This window comes from Ceratotherium simum, chromosome 17 (assembly GCF_057802395.1).
Source record: "Ceratotherium simum simum isolate JZ-2026a chromosome 17, ASM5780239v1, whole genome shotgun sequence".
NCBI classification, from domain to species: Eukaryota; Metazoa; Chordata; class Mammalia; order Perissodactyla; family Rhinocerotidae; genus Ceratotherium; species Ceratotherium simum.
In genome coordinates, this window is record NC_141916.1 from 7,565,767 (window position 1) to 7,588,453 (window position 22,687).

The window sequence follows — 22,687 nt, forward strand, 5'->3', positions numbered from 1 at the left end:
ATTTTACAGGTGAAGAAATAGACTAGGAGAGATTAAGTCCACAGTCACATGATTACTAAGCAGCAAAGCTAGAAGCAGAATTCTAGACTGGATATATTCCTACCACCCTGTATTACCTGTGAATATCTACTTTTAATTAGAGTGTGGATTAGCCTTTTGCACTATTTTTACAGTTTATTTTGTGCAGTTGAAAATGTCATTTGAGTTTGGCAAATTCAATGGCATTATTAACATCACTTCCTATTTAAAAACACAATTCTTTTAGTGGAAATAGAAGTTAATCACAGGCATTAAACAGGAACGGTCTCTATGGAGAATCAGGATGGAGACTACAATCTAGGGCTACAAAAAGTTAATCTTCTTTAAACCTCAGAAAAACGGAACTACAGTCTACTAGTTGGTAGACAGCAGAAAGACTACCCGATCTGTGAGGGCAGGGACGTTTGTCCACTGCTGCATCTCAAGACTCTGGCGCAGTGATTAGCAGGTGCACAAACAGACATCTGTTTAGTGAATGAATATTTAAATTAAAAATATCAACTTTAAAACATGTCCTTAACAGTAGGATTCATTTTGCTCTGATTTGCTTTCCTTGCTATTTTTAACTATATGAAAGCTAAAAAGTCTAGCATACAGTCACCTACCCATAAAATAGGGAATTTTTATAAAAAGATTCAGAGTAAGAAATAAAAGACTAAATAAGGCCTTGAATAGCTTTATTGAAATCTGTATAAATAAACATGCACATTTCAATTGTAAACTCAAGTGAACTCAAGTGCAGACAAAATTTTAACCTCTGTCATGCAGGAGGTTAGTTTACATTAAAAAAAAAACAAAAACAAAAAAAAAAAACGGAAAAGAAAAGAAAAAAGAAAAAAACCCAAAGCAGCTTTTAAAATACCAGGATGAAAAACCAGCTTTAATATCAAGGTATAAAGCAAAGCCATGATCAACATACCTCATTTATCCTGGTCAAATGCATTTTTTTCTTTTTACTTTTAAATGCTAACATAAATAAATAATTTACCAAAATGTGCACTCACAGAGTGAACTTTTATTTACAATACACAATTTATAATCTATTGTAGTTGATTAGTTCAAGTGAAGAACATTATACTTTTTGCTTTAATAACAGTGGGACACAAAGCAATTTCTCAGGTAGTCGATATGTGAAATGTGCCCCAGCATTTAGATTTTCTTAAAGGCAGTATTGTATGCCAATTGACAATACATTCTCTCAACTAGATCAAAGGGAAAAAGCAGCAAATAAAAAATGTTTCAAATGTTCACACATATTTTTGGCATCCTGGATCCTTGAATGTGGTGAACTAAAATCAAATTCAAGGTTTGTATGCTTTATATACTGTACAGGTTTTGACTCTGGAACATGCAAATGCCAATTCTCTTATAACAAGTTACCTTCTGAGAAATGCTGTAAGGCTATGGTGAATTCCATCAGGAACACACAAAGAAAGTTAACAGACCTACCTTTAAAGCCAATTGTCCATTAATGATTTAAAGACCAGTATACAAAAAAAATTTCTCATCTAAGCTTGATGTAATTATTACTATGGATACAGAATACTATCAAATCTGTCCTTATATTACAGTAAATGGGAGAGCTAAAAGTTGCCAAATTCCCAAAAAATGGGGTAGAGAAAAACAGACAGCAAAAATTTTAATTTTGGACCAACACCAGATTAAAGATATGCATTTTAAAGCAAGTCACAAAGAATTTGAATATCTAAGGAATAGATCCCAATAGCAGGAAAAAATACTTACATTTAACTAAAAAATGACTTTAGATGGAGTGTGAAATCTAGAACCTGTTTCCACAGTAGCAGTAAAATGAACATTATAATCTGGATTTTTAATGATATTGTAAAAGGAAACAACTTTTTCAAGAATGTTTCTTGTATCATGATTTGGTTTTTTAATAGGCCCACATTGATTACCAGGGATAGATTTGAAAATTTGGTTTTCCAAGAAAACTACTGCAGTATTTATGTCACATTGATACCGCAGCTAAATATCATAGTAGTATATGTGGCAGCCTAATGCACATGAACTAGATTATCCAAAAACTAAGTTTAGCCATAGTTTTCTTGCAGTATTATTAGAACAAAATAAATGACCAACATCCACAAATTTAACATTTGTCATCAATTAACTCACATCCAAAAAATTAAAGAAAACATAATTCATCAAAACAGCAGCAAACTTAAAAGGGATTTATTTGTGATTTCCTATATATATTTAGCTTGTAAATACAAGACTGTAAATGTATTAAGAGACAATTTCTGTTAAAGTTTTCATTGTGTTTCACTTCAAGTACTGCACAAGTTAAAATCTGATAAAGGATTTACATTCGCTTATCTGAAACTCCCCATCTCAGACTTCTGTTTAATGTGGTGGGTAACTTCATCATTTCAATAGACACCACCAGCAGGAAAGTCTCTTTTATGGCTTCTAGGACTTTCATTAGTTAGTGTGCATACAGTTTTCGTTTTCTATATCATTGTCATTATCATTGCTGTCTTCATCACTTTCTAATGGGATGCCCGTGGCAGCTGAAGCACCTTTAGTTTCTCGGTCAAGAGGAAAAAAGCCAGTTCCACTGAAAGTGTCTTGTCTCTGGTAGAAGAGTACATATGCTGCTTTGGACTGTGAAACAAACAAAGGATGTTAAAATGGTCATGATTCTCAAAGATCACATTAAATACAGCAAGAACTTTTAGCTGGTGACAAATTTTGGTGATGGCATAAATCAAACAAAAACCATACATGGTCAACTGAAAGTTACTAAAATTGATTAAATATAAGATGACCTCTATACATAAAAGAAGAATGGTCATTGGAATTAACGTTTTTATTCTCCTCTAAGTTAGCTGGACAGATAAATAAATGCAACTATATCACAGATTAACCTAGTTACTCTAACATGAAATAGAATTCTGTGCTTCTTCCCTCCTGTCTCTAAGGAAAACGTAACCTTTTTTCTTTCTAATACTAATCGCTTCATTCTGTTTGCTCTAGAGTCCAACCTTCCCTACTGTCTTAAGGATACTGCTCCATCAACCAGCACTGTGTATCTTTAATGAGTCCTTATCTACTCCACTCTTTGGCATAAAAAATACTTAAGTCTTTTTCCACCATAAATCCCTCTGCATTCCACTTCATCTTCTAGCCGCCATGAACCTCTCTTCCTCTTCCTCACAGCCAGGCTGGTAGACAGAGTCATCTAATAGTCCTGATTCACTCTCATGCACACTCCTCAATTCAATGTGATCTAATGGTCAGGTTGCCCTGACCATTTTAATGAAACGGCTTTCACTAGGGTCACTAACCTCCTATAAACAAATTAAATGGACGTCTTTTTAGTTCTTTTAGTCAGTGTCTCTCCAGCATGTAATGCTTTACTCTTTCCTCTACTCTTTCCTGCTTTCCTCTTTCCTGCCTCAAACCACTTTTGGCTTCCGTGACACCACTTTTCCTTGGAGCTTCTATCTCTACGATTTCTTCTGACTTTTCTGCGGGTTCAGTAAATTCTGACCTTTAAAAAATGTCATGTTCTGTCCTTAGCCCCCTACTCTTTCTCAATCTGTATCTTCTCACTGGGCGACTCCTCCAAACCTATGGCTTCAACTGACAACTCAAATTTCTAACTTAGGCCAATTCTCAGCCCTGAACTCTAGTCCTATTAGCCCAACTACTTAATGGGAATTTCCACATAGCTATCATACAGGTACCTCAAACTTCAAAAGCACATTTTCTTCCTATATTTCCTATCTTGGTGAATGGTGCAGTGAGTCATATTCAACTTCTCCCTCCATGCCTCTCTCTATCTTTATATCTAATCTTAATCAGGTCCTACTAATTTTATCTTGTATTTTTTATTTGTTTGTTTGCTTTTTTTGCGAGGAAGATCAGCCCTGAGCTAACATCCATGCCAATCCTCCTCTTTTTGCTGAGGAAGACCGGCCCTGAGCTAACATCTATTGCCAATCCTCCTCCTTTTTGTCCCCTTTTTCTCCCCAAAGCCCCAGTAGATAGTTGTATGTCGTAGCTGCACATCCTCTAGTTGCTGTATGTGGGACGTGGCCTCAGCATGGCCAGACAAGCAGTGCCTCGGTGTGCACCTGGGATCTGAACCTGGGCCATCAGTAGCGGAGTGCATGCACTTAACCACTAAGCCACCGGGCCGGCCCCTAATTTTATCCTGTAAATATCTCATAAATCCATTTTCTCCTTGTCTAAACACTTAACTACCACTACTTTAAATTTAGAAGCTCTTACTGTTCAAATTACATGCCAGCTTCCTTTCTGCTGGAGGCTGAATAACGCTCTTTCTGCTTCTGTTCTCAGTGCCTTGCAATCTGTCTTCTACAGTGTTCTCAGAGAGCTGTGAAGATGCACACTTAATAATATTCTTCTATTGCTTAACAATCATCCAGTGCTTCGCATAGCCTTTAAGAAAAGGTCTGAACGATGAAGAATGTCATCTTTCTTGATCTGAGTGCCAAATTTAGCTCCCCCCTAATTTCCATCCCATATCCCTAACAAGTCTTTCTTTTCGGTAATACTAAATTATTTGCTGTTCCCCTAAATGCCATGCTCTGTCAGGCCTCCTTGCTTTCGTAGGTGCTGTTCTCTTTGCTTAGGACACCTTTGCTTCTTTTGTCTAATATACTCATATTTGTACTTGCAGATTCAGGTCAAATACCACTTTCTCTATGCAAACTTCCCTGCACTGCTCCTGTCTTCTTAACCCCAAATCAGTTGAGACAGCTGTCTCCTTTCTATGTAGCCAAGATATTTAATAGTACTTATCAGATATATTTATTTACTTCTCTGTCATCTTTAGATTGTAAGCCTCTTGAAATCAGAGATAGCTGTCTTTTAACCTTGTTTAGAACAGAGTCCTATATGTAGAATAGGTACTCAAATACTTGTTGACTAAATGAAGAATCATTACTGTTAAGATGCAAAGTAACATCAAATTCATATATTGTATATAAACATGATATATTGTTTATTTGAAGGCAAGATTAGGGCAGTCTTGTAAAAGAGACTTTGAAGGAGGATATAGGCAATTTCAGGATGTTTTGGTTGAGAGATTAAAGAGGAGAGCAAAAGTGAAAAGGGAGGGATATGACTTGAAATTAAAAGTTTAAATATAAACTGGAAATGTAGTTAACTTAGACATCTGCACATTTTAAAAAATATTAGAGTTCAAGTCTCTGTTTTTTGTTATAGCTACAGGGAGATAAGCAACAGTACATAATTTATATATATACACACATGTACATACATATACATGGATAAAAATATAAAATGTCTGTGGAGAAACAATTCAAAATTATTTCATATTTGTTCATCCAATGATTAAAACTATGCCAATAATTGGGCTCGAAAGTTTATTAACTTATTAAATTGAACAATATAAGTTGGAGATTTTTGAATTCAGAGCATTATAAAATTAAAAAAAAGCTAATCTCTGCCCTCAAGGAATATATCATTTAAACTGGAAAATAAAGTAAAGCAGTCAGTGCTTGCCACATCAACAGAAAATCTGTATACAGGAAATAGGATCACATGAGCAAATACTATATTTTTTATTCTTTGTAATATTGTGATCAATACGTAACATTTATAGAAAGGCAAAATTTATAGAAAAATAAACCCTTATCAAGCAAGTCTTATTAGCTTTCTTCTTAGAACATACTAGTCATCTCTTCATCAATCAGTGTCTGATAATAAAATTCTGCTCTGATGGGGCCAGCCCCATGGCCTAGTGGTTAAGTTTGGCGTGCTCCACTTCGGTGGCCCTGATTCAGTTTCCGGGAGTGGACTTACACCACGTGTCAGCAGCCATGCTGTGGGGGCGACCCACATACAAAATAGAGGAAGACTGGCAAGATGTTAGCTCAGGACGAAGCTTCCTCAAGGGGGGAAAAAATCTGCTCTGATGGGAAGCAAAACAAATACCACTATTTTGGCTCCAGCTGTGGCTGATAAACTGATGCAAGTGTGAAGAAATGTAATTTCCTCCTATTCAGACAATATCAAAGTAACAAATACACAGGGTTAACTTTTAAAATAATCTATAATATGTTTGATCTAATTATATTGTTTTGAGTTTAAATGTCAAAGGATAAGACGTTACTTTAAAAATCATAGGTATGGTAAGGCGCTTAAAGGATTTTTTTTTTCTATTTTAGCATTCTGACTTTAAGTAGTCAATGTCTAGAAATGTCTGGGCCTACTTTCCAGAGGAAAATTTTATTATTTTCATGAGAAAACTCCAGTTTTCATGTTGAAAACTACCAGAAAAAATTTCAAATTGCAATTTATGCTTCTGCTAGTGAGCAAATTTAGAAGACAAATTTCCACTGAGGGGACAATTTTACACGCAGAGCAAGTCTCTCTTAGCTATCAGAATCACTAGAATACAGATGATATTGCTCCACAGACCTCTTTGAAACAGTGGATCCCTTGATTTTCAGGAAATAAATTACATACTTACCACAATCTGGTCTTCAGATGCAGGTGAGACACTACTGTCATCAAAGTAGTACCATTTTCCATCATCTTTATTTTTTGCAAAAGCAGTATCTAATGAAAAAATATAATCACTTCTGTGACTGAACTGATCTACGATTTCCTGGGGGCAACCCTCAAAACTTTAAAATCATCTATATAAGGAATACCTATTAAAATTATATGATAATCACCTATATAAGGCCTATGTCTATTAGACAGTCAACTGATTCCATTGATTAAAGGTTTTCAGAATGATTTCCTACAATCTAGATGCCTAAAATACTTTTCTTGTAAGTTGAAATTTGTGATTTTTTCCCCTCTCAGGAGCAAACAGAACAAATTTATTATTTTTTAATTCAAAGAATAACAATACTAATGACAATAAATGGTAATTAACATTCATGTAGTGCTTATTGTGTCCCAGGCACAGCACTATGCACTTTATATGTATTATCTCTCAAAGAAGGTATTATCACCATTATCTCCTGATTTTAGAGATGGGAAAGTGAGGCATCAAGAGAAGCTTAATTTGTTCAACTCTATAGCTGTTAGGTAGCAGAATCAGGATTTAAACACAAGTCTGTCTCTGACTCCAAAGTTTGAAATTTCAACCTTAATTTAAATATTCTATGACAAATATTTTTCCAACAATACTATCTTATTAATTTGTAGTGGTTTTTACACCAGACGCTTTTTCAGTCTTTAACAAAAGTACAGAGCAAGAGAGAGGTAAAAAGCAATAATTAATCTGCACAATTCTTAAAGATCTGCTTCATCTTCAAGTTAAAAAAAAATGCCCGCTTTCCGATCCCGTGCTTTGTATAAACTATCCAGTAACTGAGGAGACAAAGGTGCAAAATGTCCCCCAAATAATTATCTGCTGTCACAGCTTCTAAACAGTGACACTATACAGGCTATGTCTTCTAAATAGTTCTACCTCTCACAAAACAAAATTCTTGTTCTGGGTGGAGCCTCTTACGGGTTGTAAATTTGTCAATTGGAACTCAAGACCACTGTACTCTCAAATTAAAAGAAACATATTGCTAGACAATAAAAAGACAAGACCTAACAATAATATGGTTTGTAAGAGACAAATCCAACAAAAAGAACACAGAGTTTGCAAACCAAATGATGATATCAAAAGAAAGCTAGACTAACATTCCTAATTCTGAGAAACAGACAAGAGGGAAAAAAAGACCGTCAAATCCTGCTGAAAAGAGCAACAGAGTAAGAAGAGTGACCCATTATAAATGTAAATGCAACTAATAATGCAAAACAACTAATAAAACTGTTAGGAGAAACAGATAAATCAACACTTTAGTAGGAGTCCTGACAAATTTCTCACTGAAATAGAATGAACAACAAAAATAACCAGATATAATAATGATTTGAATACAAATGATAAGCTTAAACTACTAGAAAATACAGAACTCTATGTTTGATTGGGAAATACATATTTTTTCAAGCACACAAACATTTAGCAAACAGATTAGGTATTGAGCTACATGGAAATCTTAATAAACTCCTAAAGATTAATATAATATAGACAATGTCCCCAACTGTTATACAATAAAATTAAAATTAAGAACAAAAGGAGAGCTTTACAAAAATCTATCACTAAATAACCCTGGGCTAACTAGAAAATCAAAAAAGAAATTAAAAATATATATAGAATTGAAAGACAATGAAAATACATTTCAAAATTTATGAGACAGAGATGAAGCAGTGATTTAGAGGTAAATTTATAGCTTTAATTATAGCCTTCAATAGAGAGAAAAGAAAAATGGAAAGCAAAAAGCTAATAAGCGTTCAACCCAAGAAGTTGGAAAAAGAGCAACAGAGCAAACCCAAAGTAATAAGAAGAAAAATATACCAAAGGCAAGAGAAGAAATCAAAAATATACCAAAGGGAAGAGAAGAAATCAATGAGATAGAATACATATATATAACTACAAAAAGAAAAATTTAATAAAATGGAAAGCTAATTCTTCGAACAAATTAGTAAGACAGACCTCTGGGAAGACCAATTAAAAAGAAAAAAGAGAAAAGAATGAAAAAGAGACAAAAATATAGCATAAGAGTATTATAAACAACTATTCTCAATTAGAAAACACAGATACATTTTTAGAAAAATAGAGAATGCTAAAATGCACACTTTTTGGAAAAAGAAAACGGAAGAGATTTTAATAAGCATAACATAAATTGAAAAATGGATGGCTATAAAGTCCAGATAGTTTTACAGGTCAATTCTACTAGACTTTCAAGAAGAGTTAATTCCTATACTGTACAAGCTGCTTCAGGAAACAGAAAAAGAGTAAAGTATCCCAGCCTGTTTTATTAGGCTAGACTGTAATCTTGATTCCAAAGTAAGAACAATATAAAAACATTACAAGACCATTTTACTTATGAATTAAATTGTAACAATCCTAAATAAAATTAGTTAACCAAATCCAACTGGATATATTATTTATTTTATTATTATTATTTTTTTTATGAGGAAGATCGGCCCTGAGCTAACATCTGCCAATCCTCCTATTTTTGCTGAGGAAGACTGGACCTGGGCTAACATCCATGCCCATCTTCCTCCTAACTTTATATGGGATGCCGCCACAGCATGGCCTGACAAGCGGTGCGTCGGTGCACGCCCGGGATCTGAACTGGCGAACCCCAGGCCGCCGCAGCGGAGCGCGCGCACTTAACCGCTTGCGCCACCGGGCTGGCCCCCAACTGGGTATATTAAAAAATACTTAAAGATAAGGAGGATTTATCCCAGGAATGCAAAGATGCTTCAACAGAAAAATCTATCAACTACAGACTGTAGACTGGTATAACTGTACTTAACAGCCATCTGGCAGTGCTTCAACACTCTATTACCCAGCAATCTCACTTCTGAATACGTAGCTCAAAAAAATTCTCACATAGGGGACCACAAAGAGTAATGTTTATTAGTCAGGTGGTGGTAAAAAGTTAAAGGCAATTTACATGTCCACCATGAAGTGAGTAGAGAGATGAAATATGGCAGATGTAATCATGAGTGGTTAGAAGGAAGGGACTAAATGTACACAAAGCAATGTGGATAAGTGTCAAGAGAAGTGTCAAGAGAAAAAAAGATCTACAGCATAGTACCAATAATGTAAATTAACAATGATGCATGATTTATAAGCACACATATATCAAACACCTTAGAAAGGGAAGGCGAAGGAGAATGGGGAAGGACAGGAGCCCTGAAAGGACTAGTGGTGATCCTGTGCTTTGAACTCAGGAGTATGATTAACTCAATCCTCTACTCCTGATGTAAAAAAGGTTCAAAAGCTGATTCATTCATTGTTCAATACTTATTGAACAACTACTATTTGTAAGACACACCTCACATTGTTTCTTTAAGAAGTAATAAGTATCTTAAGCAAAAAAGTTGGGAGTTTCCAAACATCATGATTTTAGTAAAAAGGTAAATTGTCAACTTACAGTGTCCTCCTCCCATCCCTCCATAGTGGTTGGAAACAGCAATCAAATTATAGCGACAAGGACCTGCATTTGGATTAATTAGGAATTCTGACATATCCAAGTCACTGTTTAAAAAAGACATCAAGTTAGTTTTATGTTTTCCCTAAATGCAATGAATTCTATTCCCTTCTGTCAGTGTTGTTAGACTTTCATTTATATATACATATCGCTCACTACAGAAATTACTAAGAGCCAAATAACTATAAAACAAATCATGTATATATCCCTGAGATTTGAATGTTTTAGCAAAAATTTTCTTAGGGTTGAGAATTTAAAAATTTTCCACTGATTGTTGTTAGTCATCACCATTTACCATCTAGGTCCTTTTTATTTTTATTTAAAAAAATTTTAAAGTCATTTTTAGGAATGATTTATTTAAGGAAGAATAAAGGGGTAGTGAAAAACAACTTTCTTAGAAATTTTATAATAATTTAAATATACCTCAACTCCAATATTTATTCTATTGTTTTCCTGGTTTTGATGATTTATATACCCCAAATGGGCAACATTCCTCTGAAACGCAACAAAATGTTTATAATATGTCATGCATGAAACTGGAACATGACCATATTATTGCTTATCATTATTTCTGGTTATTCTTTTTGTACTTGCATCATTAAAAAGCAGTAACTATTCTAAATCTCAAATACATCTCTAATAGGTTCTAGCTTATCATTACTTCTGGTTCTTGTATTTACATTGTCAAAATGCTATATTCTTGAAAACTTTGATGGCTCATAATTTTGTTGAAGAAAAAATTACCACTTTTTGTTCCATAATTGCAAAACATTTTCAACTTTAAATTTATAAACACCAATTAGAATAAGCAATCCAAAGAATGTTTTCATTATTACCTCATCTACTTCCTTCCAATCACTTTGGTATACATACCCGTCTTCAACATTTATCTACTTACTAACTATATGAAGCAAATTTGATGCAAAAATATCATGAAATATGAAAGAAAACTATCAATGTTCTTTTAGCAAAATGGGAGAATACCAAGTTCTTGTTGCAAAATATTGTGTGATGAAGTCCTTCCTGGACTATGTGAATGAGAATACAATATTCCCTTGTTGTTGTTCTGAATTCTCAATTATGTTTAGGGAAAGCTTTAAAAAAAAAAAGGACTACAAAGATGCTGTCTCCAGATTTCTTTATACCTTTTTACAAATATGATATCATACTCTGGACAATGCAATAAGAAAACTGAAGGCTGACACGATAGGTATGATTTATTATTCTTCCAAGCAATTCCATTATTCTATTTTCATACTACTTTAGTCTTTTTTTAAAAGCATATTTAGGAATAATTGATAATTAATAATGAAATAAATTCTAGGAAAACAAAATCAGTAACATCTCATAAAGTATCTCAGATTTATAAGCAGGGCCAAGGAACCCATAAGATAAATGTAACACAGAATGAGTTTTATTCTGTTTTTTTAAAAAGGATATTTTCTCTTTGTTCTTTGAAAAATCTCTAAGAAGGAAAAAAAATTGTTACTGATCGTTACAAATTGTTGGAACTACTCAAAAATACACTCAAAAACTGAAATTGGGTCAAATGCTATCTGATGTTTAAAAAAAGTAGAGTTGCCCAAAGTTTATGAAGTACAATCAAAACTTACTTGATAGGAAAATCAACTAAAGTATCCAACTTGTCTCTCATGTAGCGACTGTAAGAAAATCGCTTGAGATGGACCACAAGAACTGGAGGCAGGGACCATAAATCCAATTTCTTTGTGGCTTGCTGATGTTCTTTACAATTTGGACAATACCTAAACATAAAGAGAAATATTTAAAACTTGACAGAGGTAATGAAAATAATGGGAAAAAAATGTTTGGAAAGTTCTACATTTATTCAGTGAGCAATTACTGTATGTAAGCCTAATATGTACCAGACTGACAGGAAATCCTGTTATTGTTTTTACCTTCAATACATTTTCCAAATAGATAAAACCATCATAAATTAATATGTAAATAAGTATTCAAAGATATGATGAGGGTAGATTATTTACATTTCAGTATGCTAAAAAGACATGGATGTATCACAAAATTGTGCTGAGATACAGGTATTAGAAAATCTCAAAACTCCTGGGCTCTAATGGAATTAATAACACCACAAAACATAGCATTATGATTTTCCTAAAAAAGCTTCTTTCAAAATGGCTGCACAGCTAAAAATTCTTGGGAAAAAGTAACTAAAATTAATTATTCATAGTAAAATGGCTATTATAGAAAATATTGTAATGAGATCAAAGCTTAACATTATAATATACTTTTAAAGACAGTCTCATTTCTCTTAACAGACTATTATCATATAAAGAAATTCTTATTATTTAAAATATCAAAGGGAATTTAGTCATCACTTTTTCAACTTGAGGTAGCACATACCTCAGTATAAACCCTTAAGAAAATAATTAGAAACAATTATTTAACTTTGTGTCTTACCAGGGATCTTCAGCACCTAGCTTTTCTTTTGTTGTAAAAAGCTCAATGCAATCTTTTAATTTCACAAAGGGCTTTTTAGGAGGTTTATATTCCACACTTTCATGTTTTTCAAAATCCTAAAGAGAAGTATTTCTTGAGTTAAGAGAACAAATGAAACAAAACTCATTTTAGTGATACCATCTTACTATGAATTGGAATGAAAAACTCCTAAACTTTCTCAAAAGAATCATAACGCTTATTTCAGCTGAGATTTACACCACACTTCTAAATAACTCCTGTATACACACCTATGTGGACGACTCAAAAGGATAAACAGAAGGCATGTTCAAAACCAACAAGCCTTTTCTCTACTAGTACATAACCAATTTTCTACTAGCAAAATAAATATTTGGTAGAAGTCAAAGAGTGTAACAAAACAGTGTGATCAACATGGGAAAGATAAAGAAGGAATGAGTGACTTACCTCAGCGGCATTTTCATCAAAATATCTTTTTTTCAAATCTGGATCCCAATCCAAAGCAAGAAAAGATCTTTCTAAGGTGGAAAACATATTTTTTTCTTTAAAATTTAATATGTCTTCATGTTAAAATTAATATATTTTAATGTTAAGATATGTACCAGAATAAAAAAATGGCAATCTTTTCTACTTGCACAGGTGATCAGGGCAAATCGCTGTTTCCAAGCCACTAAAATATTTTAGGAGTTTTAAAAGAAAAAAAAGATACGATTTATATGGAACAACAAAAGACCCAGAATAGCCAAAGCAATCCTGAGAAAAAAGAACAGCGCTGGAGGCATCACAATCCCTGACATCAAAATATACTACAAACCTATAGAAATCAAAACAGCATGGTTCTGGCACAAAAACAGACACACAGATCAATGGAACAGAATTGAAAGCCCAGAAATAAACCCACCCATCTATGGACAGGCTAATCTTTGACAAAGGAGCCAAGAACATACAACGGAGAAAGGAGAGTCTCTTCAATAAATGGTGTTGGGAAAACTGGACAGCCACATGCAAAAGAATGAAAGTAGATCATTATCTTGCACCATACACAAAAATTAACTCAAAATGGATTACAGACTTGAATGTAAAACCTGAAACCCTAAAACTCCTAGAAGAAAATATAGGCAGTACACTACTTGACATTGATCTTAGGAGCATCTTTTCAAATAACATGTCTGACTGGGCAAGGGAAACAAAAGAAAAAGTTAACAAATGGGACTACATCAGACTAAAAAGCTTCTGCAAAGCAAAGGAAACCATGAACAAAACGAAAAGACAACCCACCAAATGGGAGAAAATATTTGCAAATCACTTATCCGACAAGGGGTTGATCACCAAAATGATCTCATACAACTCAACAACAAAAAAACCAAACAACCCAATCAAAAAATAGGCAGAGGATATGAACAGGCATTTTTCCAAAGAAGATATACAAATGGCCAACAGACACGTGAAACAATGTTCAACATCACTAATTATTAGAGAAATGCAAATCAAAATGAGATATCACCTTACACTGGTCAGAATGGCTATAATTACCAAGACAAAAAACAACAAATGTTGGAGAGGATGTGGAGAAAAGGGAACTCTCATGCACTGTTGTTAGTAATGCAAACTGGTGCAGCCACTATGGAAAACAGTATGGAGATTTTGCAAAAAATTAAAAATAGAAATACTCTATGATCCAGCTATCCCACTACTACTGGGCATTTATCCAAAGAACTTGAAACCAACAATCCAAAGAGATTTATGCACCCCTATGTTCACTGCAGAATTGTTCCAATAGCCAAGATGTGGAAGCAACACAAGTGCCCATCAACTGATGATTGGATAAAGAAGATGTAGTGTGTATATATATATATATATATAATAGAATACTACTCAGCCATAAAAAAAGACAAAATCATCCCATTTGCAACAACATGGATGGGCCTGGAGGGTATTATGTTAAGTGAAATAAGCCAGAAAGAGAAAGACAAATACTGCATGACTTCACTCATATGTGGAATATAACAAACGCATGGATAAAGAGAACAGATTAGTGGTTACCAGAGAGGAAGGGGGGTGGGGGGTGGGTGAAAAGGGTAAAGGGACACATATGTACGGTGACAGACAATAATTAGACTACTTGGGGTGACCACGATGAAGTCTACTCAGAAACTGATAAACAACAATGTACAACTGAAATTGTACAATGTTATAAACCATTATGATCTCAATAAAGTTACTGGAAAAAAGAAAAAAAAAGATACGAAACCTAAGCATAATAGGTTAACCCCATTTAATAAACATTGACATGTGTTTTAGTATACTTAGAAATTAAGGCTTTCATTTAAGATTTTTAGATAAATAAATATTATTTTTTCATGACAATGTTGAATTTCATGGTTTTCACCTAAAAAAAATAAGATGATTTGCTAAAGTTCAGGGTTCAAGTCATTTTTCACAGATACTTACCATCTAGCCTAAGCTGCCTATCATCAAATCTTATATGCCTGGTATCATCTTTGATGTAGTTGATATCAGTATTGCCTAAGTTGTTGAACTGGAATGTAAACAATCGTTTTTTGTGTCCCGTGAGTTGACCTTTGCAAGTTTCCTCAGTACATAATCCATTTTCAGAATCATTATCTCCTCCAACTGAATCTTCAGACTGACTGTTTTCATTCTCGGAGGGAAGTTCTTGATCCTGACTGGATTCATCATCTGGCTCATCTGTTTCCATTTCACCTAATTTTAGATATTAGAAGTCTTTAAATAAATCCAATGCTACATTTAAAAATTATTAATACTAACATTATTTTTCCCAGGCTTGTAGATATTTTTTAGTTCCTTAATCCCATCCTCTTTTCTCTGAGGCAACAATCCAAGTGAAAAGTCTTTACAATTTAACAGGGAAGTCTTACTTGGTGAACCTTCTTCATGTATGCCATTTGGGCCATTCCCATTAATATTTTGGTCCTTACAGCAGTGTAGGGATCCTTCTGTTTCTTCGGTTTCAGTAGATATTTTGACGTATCGGCTTAAATAAAATCAGAAATCAAACAAGTTCAGTTCTACAAAGGTAAAAACTTAAGAAAAAGTTTCCCATTCTTTCAATAAAACTTGTTTTTAATTGCTCTACCTCTAACTCAAGTTTTTATTAGTATTAATTAACTAATTAACTATTATTCTTTTTTTGGTGAGACAGATTTGCCCTGAGCTAAGATCTGTTGCCAATCTTGCTCTTTTTTTTTTGCTTGAGGCAGATCAGCCTTGAGCTACCATCTGTTGCCAATCCTCCTCTTTTTGCTGAGGAAGACTGGCCCTGAGCTAACATCTGTGCCCACCTTGCTCTACTTTATTTGTGGGACGCTGCCACAGCATGGCTTGATAAGCGGTGTGTAGGTCCGTGCCTGGGATCCGAACCGGCGAACCCCAGGCTGCCGAAGTGGAACACGTGAACTTAACCACTACACCACCAGGCCAGCCCCTTAACATCTTCCTTTCATATGTTAAAGGTTTGTGGCAAATAATTTCTCAACTTAAAAAAAATATATAAAGATGCTCATTTAGATGATATATATTACTGCTAATATCACTTACAGTTGTATAATGTGATCTTTATATATGGGTTATGGGACTATAATGATTAAAACAGGTACGCAGGAAAGAATATTAAATATGTCAGCTATAAAGGATAAAATACGGAGATCAAATGGCATTCTTGATTGCCTTGTAATTCACATCAAGATTTCTGGAAGACAAAAAGGGGTTGCCTTACAATACTATCAACCATGAAAGTTTATCCTTGTAAATAAAACTATTTACTAGTATGAGTTCTTGAACTAGCAGTGTGTATAAAGAAATGAAGCATCTGACATTTGTTATGATATGAGTGTTTACATGATAAATTCCTATTTTCTTTCAACCGTAAACTTTTGGTGTAAAACAGCTAAAAGAATTCATGCTTCTCGGGTTTGAAATTACTGTGTTCTACATGATCAAGAAACTAGATCAGACTACAATTTGATTTTTTAAATTGTTAAACCAAGTTGAGATAATACAGACTTACCTAAATATATTCTCATAGTACCTTGCACGTTTGCTTTTCTTAGCGATTTTACATTTTGTTTTGTTAACATAGAATTGTCTGGCACTTACCACATTCTCAAAAGCAGGAGATTATAGAGTTTATCTTCAGTATTGTTCCGTGGTACAGCCATAAGAAAAGGCTGACCAAAAAGTGAAGAACCAGTATGGTGGGTGTAGCTTGAGTGTCTAAATTTTTCTCTTAGGCAAACAGGAATAATCACATGCTCTGTATCTTCTGTCCTATTGATGTTAATTTCAAACCTACAAGGACACAACTGACTATAAACTCTGAAAACTTTTATGTTATTTCTTTTGAATTTTTTCTCAAGTCATATTCTGCACAATGAATTTTATACTTACACATAAATATCATCCCGTTCCATAATACTAGTAAGGTTTTCATCCATAGCGAATATTCTGTGAAATCTATGATTGTATATATCAGTAACTATCATCTAAAAGAAAATAAATTTCTATTAAGCTGGTTTTACAACACTGAAAAGCTAAACTCCAACTTACATACTTCAAACCCAGAAACATCTTACCTTATCTGCAGGTACTCCTGACAAAGCAGATAACGCGGTACAAAGATCAAGTATGTTTCCAATTTTGGGGACAACCACTTTGTACTAAAAAACAAAAAAACTGTAATGAATTTATTACACTGGAAAAAATATTCAGCAGATGAGACTGACCTCATGGTTGCTTCCTCACCTTCACTTGGCATTTGGCTCACATTGTCTGTCTCCAATCTTGCCATCATCCTGGCTGACAATATCCATATGGAGGATTTATCTTAGCCTTACTGTTCTTTGGCTCCTCAATTCCAAGACCTACACTTAATTGTAGTTCACTTCTTGGACCTTGTCATAACCCGCTCCACCTCTGATATTCTAAACTCTCAACAGGTTACTGTCTAACCACTGCTTACTTTTCCTGTAAACTCATTCTTTCCTATTCTTGGCTTGCATTGAGATCTCTAGTCTTTTTAACTCTCAATTTTCTCCCAGTTTACTACCTCTCTACTTTCTTCATGCCCTTCCATCCAGACCCCACATGATTCATCACTTCAACTACTCCATTGTAAAATCTTTAACTACTTTGTTATTCAGTTTTATTCTTGTTACACTTTCTTAGGGCTATTTAGATATGCTGGAGAAAACTGCCCAACTTTAGAGACTGGTGCACTACAAATTCACAGTGCCCAATCTCAACTGATCCTTCAATACCAGCCAGAAGTTCTTCTGTGTATCCCTTGTTTGCTTACTCTCTGAATAAATATTTAAAATCTTCACCATTCCTTAGGCTTCCTATTTCACCACTTCCCACTTCACTATCAGCAGAATACCTATTTCACCTAGAATACAGAGGCTATTAGATAGGGAAATCTCCAACCTCCTGTCTCCCTACAAACTTGAGTTTAAAAGGTCCTTTTCTCTGTCTCTTTCAACACATGGAAAAAGAATCTGGTGTCACTCTTCCCATTCAAGGCTAACCCTAGCATCTGTGCTCTGATCCCATACTCTTCTGCTTCCTCTGGAACCTAAACCCAGCAATTATCCTTTATTTCATTTTATCTTGACTCTTACATAAGCACTGGAATAGATATATATATAGATATATAGATAGATAGATAGATAAAAAGATAGATAGATAGATAGGAGTCTCTCAAAAAACAAAACAGTCCCTTATTGCTTTCCCTCTAATAATTCCCCTCTAATTATCTCCCTTTCTTTTCTGCTTTATAAATAATCATGTTGAAAGTAATATCTACACTGACTATCCTAACTTCCTCACCTCCCATTCACCTATCAATCCACTCCTGGCTTTTGTCTTCACCTTTTTATTTAACCTGTTACCAAGGTTGTCAATACTATCATACAATCAAATCTTTATCAGTCCTTATTTTATTGACGTCTCTGTAGCATGACTGCTGACCACTTCCTCCTTTAAACTCTTCCTTTCCCTACAACACTACTTCTTATTCTTTTCTATTGCCCTGGTCACACCTTCTTTTGAGGCTCTTCGCTAGTGTCCTTTAGAGTTTTATCCTTAGCCCTCTTCTCAATTCTATATGTTCTCCTTAGACTAGGTGACAATATATCCTGGTTTGCTTTGGCCAGTCCTGGATTAGCCTGCTGCCCTGATCTAATCCTTAACAATTGCCTCTTTTGTTCTTAAAAGAGTTCTGGTTTAGATGATAAATTACAGGGTCACCTTAGCCTTCAGTGATCTCATCCTTCTAAGACATTCACTACCATCTTCATAGAGCTCACTGCCCAATTTATATCTCAAGTACAGACCTCTCTCCTCTAGTCTAGATACATAAAATCAATGTCCATTGGTATCTCTATCTAAATTTTCCACATGCATGTCAACATGTCCAATTACTAAACACAGACTTAGGTCATGTTAGGTCAACATATCCAATACTAAAATATGTTTCTTCTTAAACTTTTCTTCCTATATAATGCATTAATACAAATAGCATCACTATCTCCACAGTTTTCCAACCCAATAAACTTGGCATCATCTTTGAACACTATTAAACATTTTCACCTCCTACATTCAACTGGTTCTTCTATCTAACTGCAATCCTGACACTAATCTTGAGTTTGAGCCCTTGTCATCTGTCATCTGATCACTGCAAAAACCTCTTACCTGGTCTTAGTACACCCGATCTAAGCCTTTCCAATTCAATCTTTGCACTAGCCAAAGTCTTCTTTTTCAAACACAAGTCTGGCCACAAATCTCTCTTCTTAATAACCTTTAATGGCTCCCCTTTTCTTTAGGGTGAAGTCTAAACTTCGTCTCACGGTATCAAGGTTTTTTTGTGATCTAGCTTCTAGTTTCCATACTATCTACTTGTAGTTTCTAGAAGTGGGCCATGTCCTCTTTTGCCTTCAGCCCTTTGTACACGCCACTCTCTTGGTCTATAATGCTTTTATTTCCAGCTTTCACGTGCTTATAACCTAATCATCCTTCAGAATTCAACACAGGCACCACTGCCAGTTTGGGTAGGTTACTCCTTCTGTATACTACTACAAGTACCCTGTCACAGCACTTTTCACACCATAGACAAGCTTCTTGAGAACAAGGGCTAGGAACACCTTTGTATTTCCAGCACCTTGCACAGTATGAAAGTCCAATACATAATACATGTTCAATACAATTACTAATAAACTTCTATGACCTGTACATCAACTTCAATGATGGGAAAACTCATCAAGTAGGCTAACTCAGCTAATGTCCCTTTCCTTTCCAGCTGGTTAGAGTACAGTGAGGCTAACATTTTGTATTTGAGTTGTTACTGCCTCCAAGTGGAAAAGAAATCCCAATTCCTCTGTGCTGACCATGGCTCTAACCTTCACAAATTTACAGTTTTGGTCAACAAAACTGATGAAATTCACATTGCTGAAAAAATAATTTAAAATCCCAATTATGGGAGAACATTCAACACATACCTTATGGGCTAACGTGTAACTGGAATGCAATCTGCCTCTATAAAATACAGATTACTTTATATCAGCATGGGAGAGTACTGTCTTTAACAAATGTGCTCTCAGAGTAGCTACATTTTTTTTATAATAAATTTTTACTCATTGTTTTATACTCTTTTATTCTATATTATACTCATTGGCATACATTTGTAAAGTTACAAACTTAGAGAGGTAAGGGCGTAGTTTAGCCATGCTATAGTGTCTTTCCATCGAAAAGAATGTTAATATACCTATAAACAAGTGAATTAGTGAGTATCTAAAGGATGTGATTTTAGAAATGTGAATATATATTCCCTGGCCAAAAATAAAAGCAGGTCTTCATTGGCCCTGCTCATGGATAAGGGCAAGTACCATGTCTCTCTTACTCTCTATAATATTCTCAGCACTACTGGATGAAATACTGACGTGAGGGCATCAGGTTCAATGAGTTGAACAATGAGAAGGAAACATAAAGCAGCAGCAAAAGAAATGGGTGAAATGTGTGTAACTGAGTCCAGTACATGACTAGTCTCTACTAGACTTTAATTATGTTGAATGAAAGCACTATATTTTCATGAACACTCCATATACTGTGCCCTAGTTGATAGTAAGCCCAAACACTTCCACTAAAGGCACAGTAAGATCATAATTTTGTTCAAAACATACCTTTCATATAGATTTAATGAATACTGCTATGGACTGAATTGTGTCCCCTCAAAATTCATATGCTGAAGCCCTAATCACCAATGTGATGGTATTTGGAGATGGGGCTTTTGGGAGGTAATTAGGTTTAGATGAGATCATGAAGGTGGGGCCCTCATGATGGGATTACAGCCCTTAAAAGCAGAGATACCAGAAAGCTTGTGCATGCTCTCTCTCTCTCCCTGCCATGTGAGGACACAGTGAGGAGGTTGCCATCTGTAAGCCAGAAAGAGAGTCTATACTAGAAACCAACCATGCTGGCACTCTGATTTTAGACTTTCAGCCTCCAGAACTGTGAGAAAATAAATTTCTGTTGTTTAAGCCACTCAGGCTATGGTATTTTGTTCTGGCAGCCTGAGCAGACTAATACAACTATTATGCTCTAACAAACTGCACTATCAGGCTAGAACTCTAAGTAAGGATCTTTAGTGAACACTCTTCTAAGGCAGGAATCATGTCTGCTTTGTTTACCAAACAGAGCCTTACACTCAGTAGGTGCTCAATACATATCTGAATGAATAAAATTTTTGAACACTTCTGCATTAGTACCTACAAGTCAGGAGGGTTGGAAATACATAGATTTACAAGGTCCCTATCTTCAAAGAACTTATTGTTTACAGGAGAAAAGATCAAAGTAAACTAAATGTCACAATAAAATTTGATAATTCCTATAATAGAATTTAGGGAAACAGAAGGTAGAAGAGGAAAGAATTACTTTTACCTGGATAGGTCAAGTGTCAGAAAAGGATTAATGGATTAATAAAGGGAGAAAATCAGTGCTTGGCTCCACAAAACGTAAAACAATCCAATTTCAACACTAGGTAATAGAATCAGGCAGACAACTGATATTAAGGCCTACCACAGGGTTCTTGGAATAGAATAAATATTTGATATTCCAAACTGTTAAAAGATCAGCACATTACTGAAGCAAGCATTTTTAGTCTAACTAAATTTTCATTTCTCTTCCAAGTTCTTAAGATGCCTAAAAACTACAGGTATTTAAATATATCATTATCTTATCATATCATGAATCAAAATGTAGAGTATTAGTTTTACTTCCAAAAGCAACTAGGAAAAACATTACAATTAACATTAAAGATAGCTCAAACCGGAAAAACAGGGAAAACAATACTATGTTATTAATCTTAGTGAGCTAATATTCATCTCAACATTGTAAAATCAACCTCTCATTTTTCTTTGATAAGAAAAAGGCTTTGAGAATTTTGTTTTTACATGACAAATAATAATACTGTGCACATCCCTCACCCTTTCAAGATTCCAAAAAGTCGTACTGATTTCCAAAGCATTTAGCTTATAAAATGTCTTACGCAAATAAACATTATTGTCAAATTGTACTTGAGGCAGGAGGACTCAACACTATTTTTTTATAAAAATAACAAATGCAAAGAAAATATTCATTACTTACCTGCATAGGTTTGGTAAGTGGATCCATTCTAACTAAATAAACTTCCAAGGTACGTTCTTTTTTCATGGGCAATGGAAGTGTCAAGTAACAAAAAGGATCAAATGTTACTGAAATCTTAGCACATTCAGGACAAACTAAAGTTGATTTGAAAAGGCCATGAAATATATCTACTATGATAGAATCATTTCTTTTTAAATGGTTTTCCCAGGCTTCTTCAGCAACTACCTATAAGGAAAACAGACACATTTTACCCAGAGATAGCACATTATTATAACAATGGTGACAATAATATTATTAAATTTACCTTATCTGGCCTTCCATCAGCATCTTTTAATTGTATATACGGTTTTTTCCTAATTCTATTCAAATCCTCATGTAGTCCATCTAACAGGAAAGCTAACAGCTCTTGGCAGTCCTGCTGCTGGTATCCAGAGAACTGAGGTGCAAAACGTCCTACCTGTGTCTGTAAGAAAACCAAAACTATAAAATCAGTTCTA

The 22,687-nt window shown here is 34.5% G+C and overlaps 1 protein-coding gene across 3 annotated transcripts in view; it reads right to left on the minus strand.

Moving 5' to 3' along the window:
* Window positions 1–699: 699 nt before the first annotated feature.
* Window positions 700–22,687, minus strand: part of USP15 (ubiquitin specific peptidase 15) — a 123,572-nt gene continuing 101,584 nt past the window's right edge. For all 3 annotated transcript variants that reach the window (XM_004429355.3, XM_004429356.3, XM_087442098.1), the window contains 13 exons: window positions 22,495–22,653; window positions 22,191–22,415; window positions 17,129–17,212; window positions 16,944–17,038; window positions 16,653–16,844; window positions 15,416–15,531; window positions 14,967–15,239; window positions 12,963–13,033; window positions 12,501–12,616; window positions 11,678–11,827; window positions 10,008–10,111; window positions 6,527–6,615; window positions 700–2,664 (listed from right to left, as the gene is read on the minus strand). In XM_004429355.3, the coding sequence (XP_004429412.1) occupies window positions 2,482–2,664; window positions 6,527–6,615; window positions 10,008–10,111; window positions 11,678–11,827; window positions 12,501–12,616; window positions 12,963–13,033; window positions 14,967–15,239; window positions 15,416–15,531; window positions 16,653–16,844; window positions 16,944–17,038; window positions 17,129–17,212; window positions 22,191–22,415; window positions 22,495–22,653 (1,857 nt within the window). In that variant the 3' untranslated portion in view covers window positions 700–2,481. The remainder of the gene's footprint in view (window positions 2,665–6,526; window positions 6,616–10,007; window positions 10,112–11,677; window positions 11,828–12,500; window positions 12,617–12,962; window positions 13,034–14,966; window positions 15,240–15,415; window positions 15,532–16,652; window positions 16,845–16,943; window positions 17,039–17,128; window positions 17,213–22,190; window positions 22,416–22,494; window positions 22,654–22,687) is intronic.